This window comes from Ursus arctos, unplaced genomic scaffold (genome assembly GCF_023065955.2).
Source record: "Ursus arctos isolate Adak ecotype North America unplaced genomic scaffold, UrsArc2.0 scaffold_23, whole genome shotgun sequence".
NCBI lineage: Eukaryota > Metazoa > Chordata > Mammalia > Carnivora > Ursidae > Ursus > Ursus arctos.
Window position 1 is genome coordinate 8,673,539 of NW_026622908.1, and position 23,274 is coordinate 8,696,812.

Here is a 23,274-nt window from a genome sequence, read left to right on the forward strand (position 1 = left end):
TTTACCCGCCTTCTCTACTGACAGCTGAAATAATCAGCTATTTTCCCAATGAGGCAGGGGCTGTGTCCATACAGATTACAATTATTACCCAATCTCCAACAAATAGGACAAATTTATACCAAAGAAAAACATTTGATTCAGGCCAAGTGCACTCTTGGGTTTCACTGCTAAGCTGAGGGAGACAGGATCCTACTGCAGAGGCCAGTAAGAGGACTGGGAATAGGCAGTTTCCTTGGCGTAAAGCTAATAAGGCCTCCCTTCTACAAGACTTTTACTCCATTACCCTTCACCCAAAGAGCGGGAATGAAAAGAGGAGCAAAAGAGAGTGATGTACAGAAAATTCAACAGTGATAAACTTATTTTCACATTCTTTACTATTCTCTTCAAAACATCCCTTCCTCATCAGTGTCTTATAGAATTTCCTTGCGTATTTCAGATCAAAAGAACTTATCCCTCCGATATTTTCTTCAAAAGGTCCTCCCAATGACAGAAGTATGGATACTCTTTATGACTATCAGTGTGCTTCAGTTAGGGTCCTAATTCAGCAAACGTACATGGTGTTCTGATTTTCAATTATGTCTGATGACAGAACCCCATGTGGGGAATTCTATTTATCTGTCATTGCCTATAATGATTAAAAAATGATTACAGACTAACAAAGTATCACTTCCACTTTGAGCTGAAAATTTTTATCCTGGTGACACTGAGTTATACTCAACAGGAGGGAAAAAACCCCAAAATAACCCTTTAGTCTGTCTGCAGAAATGTATGCAGACTCTTACATTCATGTTCCCATCCATCACAGGCCTGGTCCCTGTATCAAAAAGGTGCACCGCTTCTCGAACGAAATCGAGTTTTCCAAACCACAGGCAGCCTGGCCCACGCGGCCAGCCCCGCACCTGCTCTGCAGTGTCCCGTCTGCTCACAGTTCTGGCCAATCCAGAAGCTGGTCTTCTACTAATTAAAAGCTCCACTTTTTAGTTAGCAAAGCTGTCTTCTTGCAGAAGCTGGCTCATACAAGCTTCCCCTGAATGCTCTTCTGGCTTTTTGTCAATGACATCGGGACGCTCTGGCATTCTCTGGTTTCACAGGTTTTGAAAGGAAGAGTCTGAGCCTATATCGTTCTACTTTTTTTTTTTTCTTTTTTCTCTCTTATTTCTACCACAGAGGAACTGTTTTTGTTTATTGGTTGTTTTTTTTTTTTTTTTTTTTAACTTAGGTTTTCTTCTTGCAAGTGAAAATGAGTACAGTGTTTCCCATGGCCGGGTTTTCCTGAAAAAAGTCCTTCATCCATCTGTCCTGAGGACACTGCTTGCACTCAATGAGAGCCCAACATCAGACCCCCCCGCCGCCCCCCCCACCCCACCGGATACACTAATTTCTCTCTACGAGGCCTCCCTCTTTCCTGCTAGAAACCTCTTGACGGGGAAAGCCCACAGTATCCATCCTACAGGGTTCACAGAGAAGCAATTAATACCTCCTGTTTGATTATTAACATACAAATCCATAAAGCACGTACTTTCTAGAATTCATCTCTGATTTTACAAAATATTTCAGCTTATTTCGTATTTCTGAAAAGCAAAAGTATTAACTCTTTCAGGTAACTTGTGCTTTGGAATTCAGAATGATAAAGCCAGAGGGCAACCACATTTCCCCTATGAAAACCTAGTACTTCTTTTTCACATCCATGGCCTCTTAATACCTAACTTTTCCAAAGTGTTCTCATCAATTTACCAACTACTGTACCACCTCCGGGCTCATGCCCCTAATTTTTCTCGCTGTTTTCCTGTCTAACCGCCTCTTTATTCACGTCCCCCCCTACAGAGACCAGGATGACTCTAGCGACCTTCCCCGGTTACCAATCGTAACCTATGAAAGGCAAAAACTTCTGAAGGCCTTGTAAGTGACCTGGGTGTGCTAACTCCATGCTAGGCGATCCTGCTTTTTTCCACGGCCAGCTCTAGCTCTTCACTACCAAACTCTAAGTCGTTCTAACTAACAAAACCAGTGTCACGTTCTTAAATGTCAGATCCCGTCTTCTCCCATCAAATATGGTGAAGGCTAATCTCCACTAATAATCCTTCCTCTATTAACCCTAATTAATTCCCACTAATAGTTCTTACTATATTTATCAGTTTCAAAACATACTCTGAACTTTACAAAATACCCAGAGTACAAAAAAGACAAAGGTTTATTTTTAAAAGATTAGGATCTGCCAAAAACGTCCTGATACTGTCGTTTCCAGATAAGAAGGGCAACGTGGGTCACTGGAAAAGGAGGCCCGCACTTGGCAGGGCCACAGCTCAGGTTACAAACCAGGAATTGGGGATTCCTACACTCTTGAGTTTTTGTTTTGTTTTCCTTGCAATAGAGAACAGGTTAGAAATAACTCTGGTTTGCATATCAAAAGGGGTAGGTTGTTAGAAACAATTTAATGTTTATTCCACCCCGTATGAAGTTGTTTCAATAACATTTTTTTCAGGTTTAAATGCAATTAGCCCTTTCCCTAAGTTTTTGAATTTGTTGTGAGAAACTAAAATCATAAATTGGCAAAAATGGCAAACCAAAGCAAGTCAACGAGACTGAAATCTCAGTAACATTTCCTGGTAAAAATTTGGCTGTCCTTCCGGGGCAGGACCAGTATCTTTAAAGAATTAGTCTTTTAAGACTCCCGCAGGGCTTACCACTGAACTGTGCTGGCTGCTCAGGCAGAGTTATTCGAGTTAGTGCGAGCAGTGAGGGTTAAAATCTGCAGTGTTAAATATCTGATTCTATTTTTTGCTTTTCAACACTTTCCAACACACGTCCCTTCAAGGCGGCAGAGCTGTGTGGTTGGTTCTCAGACGCAGCAGTTACATGGCTCCGCTTATCTGGGTAGAAGTCATCTCAAGTACTAAAGGATCGAGTGTATTTTTATAACTAGTCCGGATTTTTCACACACAAACACATCAAGTTTTGTTAAAATTATTACCTTAAAATGGATCAACTTACACTGATGTGAAGTTTTCAAAAATTTTTTTTAAAACACATTTAAATTCTGGAATTTATATTCTGTTTCTCTTATGAACTACATGAAGGCAGACACTACCAGACAGCACCAAATAAGGCCTCCCAAGTAAGTCTCCAGCTAAAGCCGTTAACACTCAAAATGGGAACCAAGCTGAGGCAGCAGTTGCCTGGCTTTCAATAAAGGGCACAGTTCACCTGAGGAGGGTGGGAGTGCCAAGATTAGACGTAGTCCTTCCCTCTGCCACACACAGACCTTACTATACAGTATATTTAAACATATTAAGTCCACCTACTTTCTAAAAAGAAGAGAATTTTAATTAAGATCTGGAATATGAATGCTAAAAAAGAAAACCTCTCAAAATTCAAAACTCGGTGAACCCTGACACAGGGATTGTTTACACAAATAAGAAAAAAGATCAGTGGGAGATTCTCATCACCTTCTTGATCACTTTTCAAACAAAAAAATTTTTTGCCCTCAGATGTCTTAAGAGGAATTTTAATTTTCTTTATACCCATTATAACAAGCCTTGGATTAAGAAGAGTTTGTGGCAAACTGCCATACCTCAACTCCCCACACACTGACTTTAGCCATGCAGAATCGGGTTTCAGAAGCGCCCTTCTACAGATGAGCAGCAAGGGAAAGGTAACAAAGATTCTGAGACACAATCCTAAGCAAAACCTCATTTAAGTGTTAGGTAGAATCTAATTACTTAAGTCTTAGGAACTAAAACATAATTTAAAAAAAATTCTAATATTAGGAAACCAATATACTAACCAACAGACCTGATAATTCAACAAATAATTTAGGCCCGTATCTTCCAAGTGCACTAGTACAGACTACCTAACTGAAAACTAAACACTTAAGACAATCGGTTTTATTTATCTCCTAGTAGTATTTACTGAATGATCAGTTTCCTGTAACTCAAAAAGATCATTTATATTAGAGAATCCAGGGTAGTCCCAAAGTACAAGATAACTGAACAGTAACCTTTAAAAACATTCAATTTATTTAAACCAAAAACGAAAACATTTATCCATCTCTCTCACCCTCTAGCCCCTGCTCTCTGGCAGCCAGCACTCTGTTCTCTGTATCTGTGAGCCTGGCTTGCTTATCCATTGCTTGGCCTATTTGTTTTTTGGATTTTACACATAAGTGATCTGACTTGTCTTTTTCTTTCTCTTATTTCTGTCTAAACAGTAACCTTTCTGAACTCTCCTCTAACCAGCAAAAGTGAATCACTTGCTCAGCATTTGCACTTCTGGATGTTACTTGTTCAGACCCACGTAAGGGTCTTTGTGCCATCTGTGCTACAGATCAGACTACGGAGCCTGAGCAATCCCAGTCACTCACTACCGCTCGGAAACCCGATCAAGCCCGTATTATTTCCTTTTATAATGAAACACACACAAAATAGGCCAATCTCTGAATTAGGAGGAACATGCAAATAACTATATGAATAAAGGCATTCTGATTCATGCTATTAAGTGCAAACCTGGCAAATTCATTAAGCTGCTTAAAAAGGCTTTTATAGTCGATGAATATGTAAGCTTCCAATACTACTACCAACCTGTGTGTGGGCTGTGGAACTTTTCTTCCAAAGAAATCAGGGGACTCAAAAGAACCGTGTTCTTTATTTAAGCTCTAGAAAGTTTCTATAACCACCATCAGTAAGAAAAAGTATACTTAAAACCATCAGCAGGTTTATGCTTCTTGATTTGCACAAACCACAAGGAAAGGTTTACATTAGTTTACATAAAAATTCAAGTTTTCAGAAGCAGAGGTAAGTAGGTACGAACCTCATTAAAACAGGATACCAGGGGTGCCTGAGTGGCTCAGTTGGTTAGGTGTCTGACTCTTGGTTTTGGCTCAGGTCATGGTCTCGGGATCCTGGGATCGAGCCCCACATTTGGGCTCTGTGCTCAGCACGGAGTCTGCTTGTCCCTCTCCCTCCGCTCCTCCCCCTGCTTGTGCTTGCTCGCTCTCTCTCTCAGAGAAGTAAATAAATAAAAATTTTTTAAAAAAAGGATACCAAAGTAGAAACTACTTCAAAAAAGACAGTGCTACACAACCATTCAATTATAAAAAATGCGAGATGCTACTAGCAGGCATAAGCACAAAGGCCAGTTGATTTGAAGGACAGTAGAATTCCATCCTTAAAAAGATGGGTCAGAATCAAAGTCATTCCTTAAAATTATCTTGTGAAAGAGAACAATTTAAGAACCTACAATGTTAGAAGCATCCTATTGGAATAACCCCAGGAAGCCAAATCAATCGGCTTCTCATACTCTTCATATATTAACTAAAAAATAATTAAAATCCACTGTTAAATTACATAAAGGCCTTTTTCTTTAAGTTTTCAAAATTTATTGTTTTGGATTTCTGTGGCAGGAAAAGCTTTAAACATTTAGCACAGCAACCCTTAGGAAGCCCCCACTGACTGCCCAGATGGGAAGAAAATACTACTTCACCCTGAGGATAAGGTAGGTACTCCCAAAGGAAGTCTGTGAAAGACTGTGGAGAAGAGGTGCCAAAGCAAAACAAAAAACAAAAAACTTTTCCATTTGGAAAGTGGAAGTCAGTTTCCATCTGAATACAGGAAAAGTTAATGATACACACCCCAAGGGCACAGCTACCCCTCCGCAGATTGAGTTCAAAGAACTCTTTCTCTAAGTGTGAATTAGCTATGTGATTTCCGGATGAGAATCTTTTTTTTTTTTTTTTTTAAGATTTTATTTATTTATTTATTAGAGAGAGAGCACAAGCAGGCAGAGCGAGAGGGAGAAACAGACTCACCACTGAGCAGGGAGCTCAACGTGGGGCTCGATCCCAGGACTCTGCGATCATGACCTGGGCCCAAGGCAGACACTTAACTGAGCCACCCAGGTGCTCCTCAAGTACGAGAATCTTCACAACAGACCCAAAGTGTTCAAAGAACAGATTCCAGGTCAAGTATTAGGCCAGAAGCATCTCGTTTTGTTAATTTCTCTCCTCAAAGTTTCAAAACACTAAATCAGGGTTGAAGACATCTGTAACCACTCTGATAAAAGGACTCCATTGAGATGAATAAACCTGGAGATTCTGGCACAGAGGAAGTATGGCTGATAGTACATCCTCTGATAAACTTCATAAAGGAGCCGATTAGTTCACTTTCGTCACACACACATATTCATAACATGGGGAGGTTTCACTGAATGGCACCACACTGCTCAGCGGACCACAGTGGCCCACACTATAGTAACATTCTTGAACATTTGCATGATAGCCTTCGATCCTTTTTTTTTTTTAATAGATTTTATTTATTTATTTGACAGAGAGACAGCCAGCGAGAGAGGGAACACAAGCAGGGGGAGTGGGAGAGGAAGAAGCAGGCTCCCAGCAGAAGAGCCTGATGTGGGACTCCATCCCAGAACACTGGGATCATGCCCTGAGCCGAAGGCAGACGCTTAACGACTGAGCCACCCAGGCGTCCCAGCTTTCAACCCTTCTTAATCCAGATTATAATATCCAACAACGTCATCATCTCCAAATCAATGCCACCCAGGTGCACCACGGGCACCATCCGGCAGACAGCACCGTGTCTGAATCAAGTGGGAATCAGGATTCCACATCACACCAGTCTTCCCTATCCAGTGGTAGTCGAGTCATTTTGAACTTTTAAAATCAGAGTCCAGGTTCTCTTTTAGCTTTGGCAATGTCAACTTGGTGAAGTTACAGGTCTAGTCCTAACGAAAGTGTTCCACTCTCCAGAAACACATATTTTAATCCAAAGAAACAGAAATTTAAGTTTTTAAAAATTTAACTTTTATCCTCAGTTCTCGAAAAAAGTTTATCTTCCTTCTGATGCCTTTGTTGACAAATAATGCTTACAATGGACAGAAAATCTAAGGGACGTTGTCCAAATTCCACATCTTTTCCCAGTGATTTTCCAGTAGAAAATGTTTTTTTGATGGTTGCAAAGATGATATTCAAAAAATACACCTGGTCTTACAATGACTTCTAGGAAAAATCTGAGTTACAGATCACAGCTTTTTCTTCCCTTACATAATACAAGCATATGAAACTAGCACTGCAGTTGCCCAGACCTGATGGCAAGGCACCATCGACAGGTTTTTCACCATTCCACAGCTGTCTTCACCACTTAGTGCCCTCAGCGAGCTCCAACCTCACAAGATTGCCTTTAGGTCAGGTTAGGTGGGAAGCTATCTAATAAAAAAGCTATAAAATGAAATGACAAAACAAATTTCTGATTTGTTTACGTCTACATTGATTGGAATCAGAAAGAGCTATTTTAAGTTCCAAGAGGTGCATCGGTCTTCCTTCTTCAGTACTTTGTCAGAAGAGGTCGCTATAAAGAATGCGATCTCCAGGGGCGCCTGGGCGGCACAGCGGTTAAGCGTCTGCCTTCTGCTCAGGGCGTGATCCCGGTGTTACGGGATCGAGCCCCACGTCAGGCTCCTCTGCTGTGAGCCTGCTTCTTCCTCTCCCTCTCCCTCTCCCCCTGCTTGTGTTCCCTCTCTCGCTGGCTGTCTCTATCTCTGTCGAATAAATAAATAAAATCTTCAAAAAAGAATGCAATCTCCACTACTTCATTCTTTTTTTTTTTAAAGATTTCTTTTTTGAGAGAGAGCACGCACGTGCATGGGGGAGGCGAGGGAGAGAATCTCCAGGCGGACTCCCTGCTGAGTAAGGAGCCTACTACGGGACTCGCAAGACCCATGAGATCCTGACCTGAGCCGAAAACCAAGAGTCAGATGCTCAAGCGACTGAGCCACCCAGGTGCCCCCTAGTACTTCCTTTTTCAATGGTTCTTTTACTTCAGTGCTATTGGGGTGGTTAAATACCAACACTTGCACAAGCATCCAGGTCCGTAACAAAAAGACATATGTTACTGATGCTTTCAGTAAGGTGCTTGTTTTACATCGTAAAATCAAAACCTATGCAGTGAAACTATCAAGTTATACAAAATACAGGATAAACAAACCACATTTGTTCTCTCTCATGGCCTCGGCAGTACAGAGAATACTAGCACAAGTCCTGGTGACCACTGATACACTGAGGCAATGTTGACTAGCTGTGAGTTCTAACATTCAAATACTTTCACGTTCCTGCTTTCCTGCATTACAGTGTTGTGCGCAACGCACTACCAGAAGGATGAAAACCTCAAGCAGGCAAGCCGCAACGACGGAGTACGTATTAAAGGACAGCCAAGATGATCATAAAATGCTCCTAGCCTAAGAAAGTACTCTTGAAATAATATATACGTTTCTTTGACAACTTGTTCTAAAAACATAAACATCAGATGTGATTTTAAGTATACCATTTTCCCCACATTCCTGTTTTTTTGGATACGTGGAAATAATCTAGTCTAAGCTATAAAATGCTTCAAACTTATGGTTTAAAATGAGTTAACATACGAAAGATTGTTAGAATCTGAGGTTCTCTAGGAATCAGAGGGATTATACCATTATCTCAATGAAAAACGATGACAAATAGCACTATTCCCATAGGGCGCCTGGGCGGCTCAGGTCATGATCCCAGGGTCCTGGGATCGAGCCCCGCATCAGGCTCCCTGCTCGGTGGGAAGCCTGCTTCTCCCTCTTACACTCCCCTTGCTTGTGTTCCCAATCTCACTGTCTTTCTCTGTCAAATAAATAAATAAAATCTTTATTTTTTTTTTTAAAGATTTTATTTATTTGACAGACAGCCAGCGAGACAGAGAACACAAGCAGGGGGAGTGGGAGAGGAAGAAGCAGGCTCCTAGCGGAGGAGCCTGATGTGGGGCTCGATCCGAGAACGCTGGGATCATGCCCTGAGTCAAAGGCAGACGCTTAATGACCACACCACCCAGGCACCTCAATAAATAAAATCTTTAAAAAAAAAAATAGCACTATTTCCATTTTGTTGATGATACCTGAACCAAAATGGAGAGCTTAACAAGACTTAGTGTGCTTTGCTTATGGATGAAAGATCTCCCATCATTAGGTTTCTAACTCAAATCCTTTAAATTATATTGTAGAAAAAGAGCTACATTATAGTAATTTTGAGAACATTTTAATAAATTAAAACCATGCCACTAGAAAATCCTTTTTTGGGGGAGGGTACTTAGATCTGGTGATGGTTACAATTTATCAGGAAATACAACAGAAAGATGAACTTCATAAGCTCCTACATTCATTTAGGCACTCAGCAAAATATTTAGTGAGGAACTTCTATATATAAAGCACTGTCCTGGATGTTAGGGGTTGGGGGGGTTGTTTGTGGTAGCCAATTAGTCAGGGAGGCATGCCTGCTTCATGCAAAGGAAATAGGAAGTGGAATTCTTAAGACAGAAGAGTAGCAGGGGATGAGGTCAGAGAAGTAATGAGGGGAAGAAAGCAGGATCACGCAGGACCTTCCAGGCCTAAGAACTCTGGATTGAATTCTGAGTGAAATGGGGAAACACTGACAGGTTTTGAGCACCAAAGTGACATTATTATTTTTTTTAAGATTTTATTTATTTATTTGACAGAGAGAGAGAGCGCGTGCACAAGCAGGGGGAGCGGCAGGCAGAGGGAGAGGGAGAAGTAGGTTCCCTGCTGAGCAGGGAGCCCAATGCAGGGCTCGATCCCAGGACCCTGAGATCATGACCTGAGAAGAAGGCAGACGCTCAACTGACTGAACCACCCAGGCGCCACTATTTATGTTTTAATAGGATTACTCTGGATGCTGTGTTTAAAACAGAGTGTAGAGGCCAAGGACAGACACAGAAACCTGTTGGGAGGCTTTTGAAATAAATCAGATGAGAGACAAGGTGGTGACTTGGATTCACACTGGGTATGATCAGATTCTAGATCTATTTTGAAGATAGTAGGCTCCTGAGGAGGAATCAAGGACGATGCCAAAGTAAGAGTACTGAGTAGGTATCAGTGGAGATGGGGAAGCTGTGCAGAAAGATTCACTTTACTTCTGGTCACGCTGGGCTTGAGACGTCTACCAAATATCCACGTGGAGACAGTAAGAAGGCAGGTGCTCTAAGGATCGGAGCTCAGGAGAGAGGTGTAGGCTGGAAGCGTAAATTTGGGAACTGTGGGCATAGAAATTGTATTTAAAGCTAAGACTGGTAGAGAGCACCAGGAGAAGGAGTATAGAGAATGCTAAGGACTAAGCCAGGGGGCACGCCAACATTAAGAAAAAGACCTGTAAAGAAGACCGAGCATGAGTACTAGCGAGCTAGGAGGAAACCCGAGTGAGTGTGGGGTCCTGGGAAACAAGACAGGAAAGGGCGTCAAGGAAGACGTAACCAACTGTGTCAAATGCTACTGATAGGCCAAGTAAGTGGAGAAGACTACCTACCTGTTGGAATTAACCTTGTAAGGGTCATTAGTGACCTTGACAGAAGTAGTTTTAGTGGAATGCTCCGAGGGAAATGCCAAATGGAGGGACTTTACAAGAGAAAGGGAGAAGAGGAATTGAAGATAATGGAGTACGGATGATTGTGTCAAGGAGTTTTGCTCGCAGAGGGGAATGAAGAAATGGAATAGTGGTGAAAAAGTGGAATTGAGAGGAGGATTTTTTAAGGTTCGTTCAGGGCGTATTTTTTTGTGTTGATGAGGAGCAATCCAGAAACTGATGATGGAGGGAAGAACTTCAGAAGTGACTGGCCCCGAGCGAGGCAGGGAGGAGGAGATCTTGCGCACAGAAGCAGGTAATGGCCCGTGGGGGAAGGCAGGTCTGGAGGTGCAGGTGGCGGCAGAGAGGCGTGCAGTGCAGGGGGCGGGGGGATCTGTAGAAATTCTCGGATTGCTTCAATTTTCTCGGTTGAAGAAAATTATACTTCCGGCCCTCTCATAAGCAACACTAAACAGCAACAACTACCGGCCTGGTGAGAATCTGCAATATACCCCGTGGTGCTTTCTTCTCCTAAAGATGCTCATCTGTTTTTACACAGAACGAGGTTCGGGAAACCTGAGCGTCTGTTAATAGTTCAACACACACAAAGTTCATCAATAAGAATGTGTGAGCCAGGAAAGAGCGAAGAGTCCATCATTTCTGTGTACGCCCCGAGAGAAGGCTCATTTATACAATGACGGGTCACCTACTTCAGTCTTGGATTACAGGACATTGACCATTAAGAGTTTTTCCTCTAACAAGGAGGTATATTCTGACATCTCACATGTAAAAATGAAAGGCACCTTTCACAACAGGAGCCTCTGACTTTCCTTATGGGAGAAAGACTATTTTGAAGGGTACTTACCGACGGTGGCCACAGGAGGCTGGGAAGGGTACTGAGAACTTGTTGTGGCAGGATACTGGCCACCAGGTGGGAAAGGACAGCCTGGGTAACCACTGAAAAAAGAACAAAACCCGTTCGGTGTTAAGATGACTCAATGCTAGAGTATCTTTAAGAACCCCGTTCAGAAAGTTAAGCTTGACCTGTTGTTTTATCAGTTAATGGATTTTTAGAGCCACAGGTGTCTATTCAAGCCAAGTTCTAGAAGCAGTTCCATTAATGACACTGGAGTCACTCTTAAGTAAATGGTTAAAATACTCTTGCTTGGCTCTGTGTATTTGACGGTTGTCTTCACAGGGAGCAAAACAACTAGCGTATTTCTAAAGGCAGTTGAACAGTATCAGAACTGGAAGCAACCACAATTTGTGAGAGAACTTTCCCGTTCTGGTTAACGAGCATATCAGGAAATTATATTATTCAATTTTTACCTATGGTTCATTGATACCCTTTGAGGATATCTGATCTGAAAAATTTCCTCTTTAAATAGTTTTAAAAATTTTCTTCTCTATGGATAGTTTGTCTCACTCATGTATTCATATCAGAGTCAGGTCAGGAGGAACTCTCCTTCAAAGTCTTCTCCTCCAATCTGTTATCCAACATTGTTTTATAAACATCATTAACAATATCCCGGACAAATGGTCATCTTTATTGAACATTATCATTTTGATAGAACTTCCACCTAATGGTTCTAGATTTGCTTTCTGGAAAACCACTTGAATAGTAGAAGACTTCTAACATCAGTCATCTTTGGGTGAAATCTTTTAAATTCTCTCAACCATTCTTCACAGGACCTGATTTTCAGGTCTAATCACTTTCCTCTGAACGCTCACTAGTTTGGCAGCGTTTCCCTTACAATGGAGAAGAAAAGTAAAACAAGATGATCACTAGCTACCTGTTAGTTGGACAATAAATCTTGATTAGTTGTCAGATCTAGGACACTGGCAGTTCTGACCAATCTGCCTTCTACAAGTCCATTAAAATTATTGATGAAACCCAGCCAGTTCAGAGCCTTGGAGCAAAAGCTCTCGGTCTGGAGTCAGTAATCCGTTTCTAGTGTGGTGGCTCAGAGATCCTACTGTTTGGACTATCAGCTCACACTTTATCACTCGTCCCCAACAAAAACTTCTGTAGAGCTTGTTGAAGAGTCGATGTAATCACAATACTCTCTCATCTATCGGTACAGAAGCCAAATCAAAGAAGAGAACAGCAGGCGTTTCTGTTCCTAGAGGACACATGCCAAAGGCTACTGAACGCTGCTCTTGTCTCTGGTCTCTAATAACCCTGCTACCATGGTGCCAGGAAACACTGCCGATCTCACCGAAATTTCTGAGTCTACGGTTTTGAGAACTGGGATCAACGTGCTCTTTTTTCTGGGGTTTCTCCCACTTTGCATACCCTTTTAAAGACAATCTGAGACCATACCGCTGAATTTTTCAGTAACCTGGTATAAATCTTTTCTAGGCCTACAGACATTAACTTCCAAGAACTCCCTTGTCTCTTAGTCTGCTCAATTTCCTCTTCATAGTTATTCTCTATGTTCAGGGTTAATAATTTTTCTTGAGTAAAGAACTGAGTGATAGTATCTTCTATCTTCGTATATAATTAAACAATTTGTTCTACGTAGTGCATCCTTTTCACACTGCTAAAGAGTCCTTTTAAAACTACATATTTAAAAAGAATTTTCCAATACCCTTATGTTCTTTTTTCTTTATGTACTCCTTCAAATTTTACTCATTATTATATTGAAGGCACTGTTTCGAAGTGCTCGAAGTAGGAGCTAAGATATGAATCCATTCCTTCCTCAATATGCTATCAAAACAGGGCAAGACCCTATAAACAATCCTGAGAGGATCAAGGAAATAAGACATGCTAAGTAAAAACTCAGCAGATGTAGAATGGAAAATCACTACCAGCTAGAGGAGATCAGGGAAGGTTCTGGGAGATCTGTAATATCCATGAAGTTGCACCTTTATTTTAATTCCTTTACTCCTAACTCCATATTCTTCAACCACATTACAGTGTTTCCTTATTCTTCCTGGAACTTTCGGGGGCTTTCACACTTTGCTTACATAAAATGAGTGGGCTGGACTTGAGAACTGGAAAGTATCCCCTCCAATGTTATAACTCTTTGCTGCTCCCTCCACCTCTAAACACCGAATTTCCTTCCTCAAGGTCCTCCTCGTAAACCTGTTCTTTCATTTATAAGCTATCGCTGAGCTCTCACCTCCACAGCAGAGGTGACCTCCCCTCTGAAGTTCTATTTATCACAGCACTTACCATTGTCTGTCTTTTCTGATACCAGGAACTGCTTCCCAATATCTCACCACAGGCGTGCTAGTACACAGACCCAAACTAGAACCACCATTCTTGACATACCTTTTAGTTTCCTTGTGCACATGCTGCAGGTGCTAAATTAAACTTTCAAAAGATCTTAAGATTTGGAAGAGAACTTAGAGATCATCTAGTCCAACTTTCTAGAGCAAGAATAAAGACTCTCATATTCATTGTTTAAGATAAAGATTCTTCTTGAGTCACTGATTTATTAATTCTCCTTTAGGACAAAGGGAGAAGAGAAAGAGGTTCTGAAGCTCTTCTGCCAAAACCTTTCATACACGGAAAGATACAGATAGCGATTTGAATACAGTTACTAACCTTAACAACTCGTTGGTCTACTACTTATATTTTGACATTAAAAGTTACATTTCAAAGGAAAAAAACATCAAATTTTTGAAAAACAGCTGTCTCAAAGAGGAACTTCTTACAAATAACCTGACAAAAGACACTCTGATGGTTACCTAAGATTTAGAGTTTTGTTTTTTCAGCTTCATTTTTATGTACGAGTTTCTTTGAAATGGCTTTATTATTCCGAAGTCCATTTCCTTACTGTACTTCTAACAACTATTTCCTTAGGTCCAAAGTTCCTTCTTACTACTGACTATTAATTGTAAAGGCTTATAATTTCAGGGCTTCAGACAAGAAGATTCTTTTTTTTTTTTTTTAAAGATTTTATTTATTTATTCGACAGAGACAGAGACAGCCAGCGAGAGAGGGAACACAAGCAGGGGGAGTGGGAGAGGAAGAAGCAGGCTCCCAGCGGAGGAGCCTGATGTGGGGCTCGATCCCAGAACGCCGGGATCACGCCCTGAGCCGAAGGCAGATGCTTAACAACTGTGCCACCCAGGCGCCCCAGACAAGAAGACTCTGTTTCTAGAACTTAATCAGAAAAATAAGCACCTCAAGAAATCTAAAACTTACAGCCTGTTTATATATTACAACCATAGGAATCTTTCTTTATTGTCCCTCACAGATATTCATCTAGTCTCTGCTTATCTCTCTAATATGACAGAATGCTTACTACCTTGTCAAGCATGTCTCTGAAATTCAGAAAGATCCAGAAATAAGACCGCTAAATTTAAATTATAGGATCCTGCATATTATACATGTACTTACATCAGGTGTTCAGGAAATCTGTCTACATTTATCCGTGAGAGTTATATGAAGCTAAAAACAGTTTAAAAAATTTCTCGTTAATAGTTAAAGTAGCCAGAAATCTCATCTGGACACCGGTATGTGCCATCTTGCATTTTAAGTCAACCCAAAGACCACCCTTTGTAAAGTAGTCTTTGATTACCACTGAAACTACGCAACTGAAACATGGGTTAATCATTATTTCTCATTGATTTTCTAATGTGTCTTACTCATAGACTGATCTCACGATTAATCTAACCTACCTAGGTTATGTTATCATTAAATGGTTAAAATAAGAGGTTGGTAGTATATGTAGTCTATGAACTGAATGAATAAATAAGACAAGACTGACCCCATCATGTGAACCATTAATCCATTCCCTCAATTTACAAAAAAGTTAAGTCTTTTTTAAAACGGTATTAAAATATAGGGGCGCCTGGGTGGCTCAGTAAGTTAAGCGTCCGACTCTTGATTTTGGCTTAGGTCTCGGCCTCAGGGTTGTGAGATCGAGCCCCACATCAGGCTCCATGCTGGGCGTGAAGCCTGCTTAAGATTTTCTTTCCGTCTCCAGGAAAAAAAAAGGGTATTAAATTATTTTTTCTCCTTGGTTAAATTCATTATAGTTAGTATTCCATTAACCTTTCAGCTATCTACACTAAATATATAAAGTTCTTAAAAGGGAAGCAGAGCAAGCAAGGATTTCAAAGTCCAAAACCAACCAAGATCATTGTCATTATCTCACTCCTTCCTTCTCTGAAAACAAAATGAAGTTACATGTCTCTAGAATGGAAAAAACTCCTTTGGAATTATATACATACCATAAAATTTCACCAATAAACCAAGTCTTACCTTCCATTAAACTGCAACTACGTTTACTTTAATGCTCTGGTTAGCATCCATTATTTCCAATCTAGATCTAACAGAATTTCTTTTTTTTTTTTTTTTTAATGATTTTTTTATTATATTATGTTAGTCACCATACAGTACATCCCCGGTTTCCGATGTAAGGCTCGATGATTCATTAGTTGCGTATAACACCCAGTGCACCATGCAATACGTGCCCTCCTTACTACCCATCACCAGCCTATCCCATTCCCCCACCCCCCCTCCCCTCTGAGGCCCTCAGTTTGTTTCTCATAGTCCATAGTCTCTCATGTTTCATTCCCCCTTCTGATTACCCCCCTTTCTTTATCCCTTTCTTCCCCTACTGATCATCCTAGTTCTTATGTTCCATAGATGAGAGAAATCATATGATAGTTGTCTTTCTCTGCTTGACTTATTTCACTTAGCATTATAGATCTAACAGAATTTCTAATACAATTATTCAAAAGATTTTTCATTACCTGGGATTGGGAGGATATCCAGATGGATATGCAGAGATTCCACTTGGCATGCCTGGGATATAGGAAGCTAAAAATAATTTTTAACATTTTAAAATAATGTGCATAGTCCTGGATATACAGGCAATCAAATAAGACATAGATCATTGTCAAACCACTGCAAAATTTCATACAGGTAAAGAATCCAAATCTCAGCACCAAAACAAAACAAACACTCCACCCATATTAGTTCTTTAATGCAAGCAGTATCTTCAAATCACAAATTCTCAAAGCATTAACTATGAGGCATGACAATACACATGACAATCCCAACAGGGAATCACTGGCAAACAGGTCAACCTGGTCAGCTCTCCACGCTCTCAAAGAATCTGTAACCTGACCCAGCAGCTGGTTCCACTGGAATTTAGAGGAAGGTAATTCTGCCCTCCTCTGGCCCAAGGTCAGCTTCTAGAAAGTGCCCTCTTTGTTATATCTAAGAAACCTTTTGATATTTCTTGTTGACCAAATGTGGACCAGTTTGCACAGGTGGTTTTGTTGGCTTGATTGAGGACTTTAAAAGACTTCAAATTACTATGAGAAGTCCTTTACAAAATTTATATTCAGGTAGACAGGGTTAAAGCAAAACAAAAGCTCAGAAATACTAGGGAAAAAAGGTTCAAATCTAGCAAGCTTAAAGAGTGGTTTATATATTTTTTTAGAACACTAAAGACACAGAACTGGTCAGCGGCGCCAGGAGGCTAAGCAACGTAGAGAAAGAAAATTTTGACTTTAACTGGAAATGACTTGTCTGAGAATCAGTTTATCCTCCGTGAAATTTTTCTCACTGAATACAATGATGAATTAGCTCTTAATCCAATCAATAAATATTCTAGTGCCTTCTATGTAACCAGCACCAGGAATCTGATTAAAAAAAGAAAGAATTCCTGGCTTTGAGTTGCTCATGGTCTAGTGGAGGAGATGAGGAATAATAATACAGAGTGCGCCGTGTGATGACAGGAGAAGTGCACGGTCATACATACACACGGAACCATAAAGGAGGCAGCTAATCTAACCTAAGACGTGGGGGAAAATAAAAGTGACCTAGCAGAGGAGTGGTACAGAAAGGCCTGGAAGGCAAGAGAGGTGGAGCCGTCAAGAAATGAACTTTTAAAGCACAAATATAAGTGGTTGGGAGCAGTCTACACTGGGCTCTGACCAAGGGGCTCAGAAATCTTTCCCAGAGATGCTGAGCACACATCTCCGAGTATCAGTGTTCAGTCTTCCTGTTAGGATGAACTATAGATGTTGTAAGTAAATTTTTTCTTAAGTATAAGAAGCTAGGATGATGTTCAATGCTATTTTAGGAAGGGGAAAAAACCTCCCGAAATGTCTCAACTGCTGGATTCCAGAAGACATTTTTTTCTTCCTGGGCAAAGCACAGTTGTCTATAAGAACATCAAAACAGGGGCGCCTGGGTGGCTCAGTTGTTAAGCGTCTGCCTTCGGCTCAGGGCGTGATCCCAGCATTCTGGGATCAAGCCCCACATCAGGCTCCTCCGCTGGGAGCCTGCTTCTTCCTCTCCCACTCCCCCTGCTTGTGTTCCCTCTCTCGCTGGCTGTCTCTATCTCTGTCAAATAAATAAATAAAATCTTAAAAAAAAAAAAAAAAGAACATCAAAACACCAGGCTACTATTAAGTGTCAGCAACACACATGGTCAATTACTAACCCCCCCGTGCTAGTTTTTCTCTGTACACATAAACTACCACTTCATGGTTATGAGCAGTCATAGTCCTGCACCAAATTTTCATAATCAGAAGCAATTTTCCTTTTCTAAGGTCTGAAAAGCTACTAACTAATTCCACCAAAGCCTTCAAATTTTAATTCTTAGAAACAACAAATGCTATTTGGATCCAAGACTATCAAGGAAGAAGAAAATGAGGTAATTTTAGAGCCAGAATAAAATGGGATACAGATTACCCCTAACACATAGGATTAAATAAGAATGAACATGAAGTGCTTAGCTGTGTCTCACAGTTATAAGTCAATAAATGTTGACTATTACTGTTAGTTGTCAAAAAATGAGGTTTGGCCATTACATCTTTTAATGTGACTCTTAGCTAGCTCAATGTCATCCTAAAATAGCAGATCAAAAAGTATTCTGAATAATGATAAAAATAACAATAGAAGTATATAATTCTGAACTAGAAGATAATCCTCATATAAGTTACATCCAGATTTCTGGGCTATTCCTTGGTGTGTGTGGAAGGGAATGGAATTCAGACTTTTATCTATTTATAGTCATACCTATTAATAATCAGTATCTTTTAAATGTATAAAAAGTATTACAACTGGAACTGAAGGATAATAAATTGGCCCCTTGTAGTAATTTACTTAAATCAGCTATACATTGTTTAATGTGATATACAGTGAGTGCAAAACTGAACTGCAAAAATGATCTCTTTACTGTGGCCTCTTTCTGGAATGCTGCACTTCCAGTGTCAATATAAAACTGGAAGAAACTTAAAATGGAAAAAAAAAGTTGCTTAGGAGACTGCCCAAACTTCTGAAAAGGTTACTTCAGTGGTCACTGGCTACGTTATTGGAGCAAACATGAATGGCAAACTAGGAAATATTTGGTATTTCAAACTTAAAAGAGCAAGGTTGTCTAATCTCAAGTCCTAGGGTCAACAGAATTTATTAAGACGAAAACAAATTTCTGGTCCAAAAGAATCACTAGAACTTTTAGTAAAAGAGCTACTAATTCCTAAAACCAAACTTACTCTGTGAAGGCAGGGAAGGAAAAGGAAGTGGGTTCAGAAAGTTCTTTCTGTTAAATTCCCATTCAGCTTGTGAGTCAGTGCTCCTCAGGACAGGACAGATCAAAGAGAGGGTAACTCCCAGTGTAAGAAAAATGAAAGCTCACATAATCTAACTTAAGTTTTGCTTAATTATAATCTTGAACAAACTTGTTTAAAAAAAAACACCACAGCTCAAAACACAATGAAATCAGTACAGGTTTAGCAAAGTCAAAACAAGTAAGTACAACCAATTCTCAATTATTCAAGGTGATTTGAAAGTATTAACAGGAATTACTGGAAAAAAAAGAAAGAATAGAGATAACGTACACCAACCAGGGGAGAGCACTGACTTCATGCTCTCACCCTCTCCACACCAGGTAAAATCATGAATTGGCTGTACTCAAGAGAAGAAAGCCGAGAGCTAGATGTTCGGTTGTGTAACAGCCAGAATAGCAGAACGTCAATGAGCTAGTTGACTCTCATCGATTCTTATCTACAGCACTGATCGGGCAGTTGCAAAGAAAAGCAGGCTACCTTTCGAGTTTTGTTTCCAAACTGATGATAGAAGGCTATTCCATGGCATGTATAATTAAAAATTAAAAAAAAATTCTAGCTCTATTCCAGCATTCTCTCTCTTCCATTTTAGAATCGAGCACACCCATAGTTAGATTTCTACCCACAAAGGAAAGCCCAAATGCCAGTCTTTGGTGGGACTCTGTACATGCAGATGTGTGGCCTCAGAATACCTCCAAAAAATCCACTAACTGGGTAAGCTAAAAAGCGAAGGCATGAAAAACGATTTTTTTTCTAGGTTTTGTGTTTTGTTTATGAGTTTAAAAATCAGACTTAATTATACTTACTATTTGGTGGCCCTGTTGCCTGGTATGGTGGATAAGATGCTGAAATAGTAGGACGAGAGAAGACTGGAGGTTCATCTCCAAACACCACGATCATGACCTGAATAAGCCCCAATAAGTCAGACTGGGGCTAAAAACAGAAAACAAATTAAGTCAGCTACAGATTTTTTTTTTTTTTAAGGTTTTATTTATTTGTCCGAGAGAGAGAGAGAGAAAGAATGCACACAACAGGGACAGGGAGAAGTAGGTTCCCCACTGAGCAGGGAGCCTGATTCAGAAATCGATCCCAGGGGCGCCTGGGTGGCTCAGTCGTTAAACGTCTGCCTTCGGCTCAGGGCATGATCCCGGCGTTATGGGATCAAGCCCCACATCAGGCTCCTCTGCTATGAGCCTGCCTCTTCCTCTCCCACTCCCAGGATCGAGATCATGACCTGAGCCGAAGGCAGACGCTTAACTGCCTGAGCCACCCAGGCGCCCCAAGACCGAGAGTTTTCTATGAAAGTTCAACCTCCCCCTTCTATAACAGAGAGATGTTACTGACAATCAGCTGTTCAGGCAGGGACCACATATTCCAGCCATTCTTGCAACTAGTTTTTATCAACGGACCGTAAGCAGAAGTGACTTAACTTTCAAGCCAAGGTGGGTAAGAAGGGGGTTAACTCCTTCACCACCTCTAGATGCTTGTCTTCCGTGATGCAGACACTCCGCCAGCCTGGGAGATGGTGGCACCACAAACCGGGAAGAGCCTCGGTCCCAAGCACCAAGTAGAGGAAAGCTGCTTGCCATGAGGGACACCCCCAGGGGACATTTTTTTTTTTTTTAAACAGATTTTATTTACTTGCCCTAGAGAGAGAGAGTGTACAAGCAGGGGGAGCGGCAGGCGGAGGGAGAGAAGCAGGCTCCCCTCAGGGCAGGGAGCCCGATGCAGGGCTCAATCCCAGGACCCTGAGATTATGACCTGAGCCAAAGGCAGATGCTTCACCGACGGAGCTGCCAGGCACCCTCCCCCCCCCCGCAGTAGACTATTACATGGGCAAGAAACTTCTATAGCGTTAAGCCTCTTAGCACTTTGGAGTTTCTGTTTTGAAGCAGCTAGTGATTACTAGTCAGAGCTAACTAATGTATTCATCTAGTATACTTCAGACATTATACCAGATAATCATTGCTTTTAATACCCTAATCTTGTTCAAAAGTCTAAAATGACTCCCAACTGTCTACTGAAGGACAAAGTCCCTAGCTAACACTCAGGGTCCTTCATGGTATAGCCCCGAATACCATACTAAAGTTAGCCACCGTTGTGTCTTTTCTGTGAAATCTGTCTTACATACAGAAATGTCTGACCTATGTAACTTTAACGAGTTAAGAAATTAAGAAAACACCTGGAAGCCACTGCCCACGTTAAGAAATAGAAGACTGACAATAACTTAGAAGCTCCAGACTGCATCCCCCCGTTTCCTCATGACATAAACCACTTCTCTGATTGAGTGGATAATCATTCTTTGGCTTAACTGTAAACATACTACCTTATGATGTCCTGAGCTGTCTGTTTAATGTGGCTTTTTTGGGAACTTCATATGAATTTAATCAAACTGTACATTCTATTGAGATTTGCTGCTTTTGTTCCATGTTTGAAAGATACATTCCTGTTAAAGAGTACAGCTATATTTAACTCATTTTCATGTATGGTGTTCCACCCAATAAATATACTAACTTCTTTGTTTTCCTGTTAATAGCTAGGTTGTATCGTCTTCGGCAGTGTATGCCGCCATCGACATTCTTGCTGTATTTCCGAGCACATATGGGCAAGGGTTATTCTTGGGCAGTAGTCCTCAACTGGAGGTGATATATTTGCCTCCCAGGGGATACTGAGAAATGCCAAGAGACATTTTTGGTTGTCACAACTGGGTGTTTTGCTACTGGCATCTTGTGGGTAAAGGCCAGAGATTCTACATCCTACAATAGACAGGATAGCCCTGCCACAATAAAAAAATTACCCGATCCACAAAGTCAATAGTGCTGAGCTATATACCTAGGTGTGAACTGCCAGGTCATAGGGCATGTGCTCACAACTTTACTAACTAAGCCCAACTGGTTCCCAAAGTAGCTGGTGTCAAAGAGTTCTTTTTTTCCACCGCCTCAGTAATCCACATTGTCAACTGGTAGCACACATTTGATGGGTATTCAGTGGTATCTCACTGTGGTTTTAATTTACATTTCCCTCACTACTAGCAGGGTTAAACATCTTTCCATATGTTTATTGGCCACTAGACTTTCTCTTTTGTGAAGCCCTTACTTGCTCAAGAGTTTTATCTATTTTTCTACTTCTGTGGTTTCTTTTATGATTCCCAAGTTATTTTAATATCCTCGATATTATTCTGAGAGTATTAAGTATTACAAATATATTCTTCCAGTTTGTGGTTAGTCTTTTCATACTTTTTAATGTCTTTAATAAATAGAAGTTCTCAATTTGTACAAATTCAAGGGAAAATTTATTACTTTTCCTTTCTAGTAAATACTTTTTGTTTAAAACAAAACAAAACAAAAAAAACACCACCCAAAAAACCTAACCTATTCCAAGATCACAGAGGCAATCTTCCATATTGTTTTTTTTTTTTTCCTTTTGCCTTTTACAGTCTACCTGAAATTTTTGTGTGTTATATGAATAGGAATCCAACTGTCCCAGCTCCATTCCTGAAAAGTTCATCTTATCCCCAAATGATCTGCTATAATACCACTGGTCACATAGCAAGTGTTTATATACAGTGGATCTTTTTATGGGTTGTTTTTTTTTTTTTTAAGATTTTATTTATATGAGAGCAAGCGAGGAGTGCACAAGAGGAGGGGGAGAAGCAGACTCCCCATTAAGCCTGATGTGGGGCTTGATCCCAAGACCCTGAGATCATGACTTGAGCCAAAGTCAGACATTTACCCGACTGAACCACCCAGGCGCTCCTCTGGGTTATTATATTCCATCTATCCATTTGAATATTTCTGTGACAGTTCTGTACTATCTTAATTACTAGTTTTATAATACATTTTGACAGGTGTAGGGCAAGTCCCTTCTACCTTATTCTTCTTGGAGAGGGCCTTAGCTATGCTCAACCTTTTGCATTTCCATATAAATTTTAGATTCAGCTTATCAAATTCAGAAAGTTAAACAAATATAAAAAGAAACAAAAATTGTTAGGACAAAAATCAATTTGTAAAAAACTATGAATAAGGTTCTAAGTCTTCTTTAATGTCTTTCAATAAAATTTAGAATTTTTTCCATAATGGACTTATACATCTTTTGTAAGGTTTATTCATAAATCAATAGCACTGAAAAATATATTCATTTACCAGTTCATTATTCTCTACTCTGCTAAGTCCAATCTGCTATTAAACTGGGCTACTGAGTTCTTAATTTCTATTATTCTATTTTCCAGTTCTAAGATTTCCACTTGGTACCTTTTTTTTTTTTTTTTAAAGATTTTATTTATTTATTCGACAGAGATAGAGACAGCCAGCGAGAGAGGGAACACAAGCAGGGGGAGTGGGAGAGGAAGAAGGCAG

The 23,274-nt window shown here is 40.4% G+C and overlaps 1 protein-coding gene across 3 annotated transcripts in view; it reads right to left on the reverse strand.

Moving 5' to 3' along the window:
• The window catches only part of TSG101 (tumor susceptibility 101), a 39,468-nt gene that overhangs the window by 3,402 nt on the left and 12,792 nt on the right, over positions 1-23,274 (reverse strand). For all 3 annotated transcript variants that reach the window (XM_026512245.4, XM_057317598.1, XM_057317599.1), the window contains exons 5-7: positions 19,726-19,852; positions 16,091-16,157; positions 11,244-11,335 (exon numbers count right to left, since the gene is read on the reverse strand). In XM_026512245.4, the coding sequence (XP_026368030.1) occupies positions 11,244-11,335; positions 16,091-16,157; positions 19,726-19,852 (286 nt within the window). The remainder of the gene's footprint in view (positions 1-11,243; positions 11,336-16,090; positions 16,158-19,725; positions 19,853-23,274) is intronic.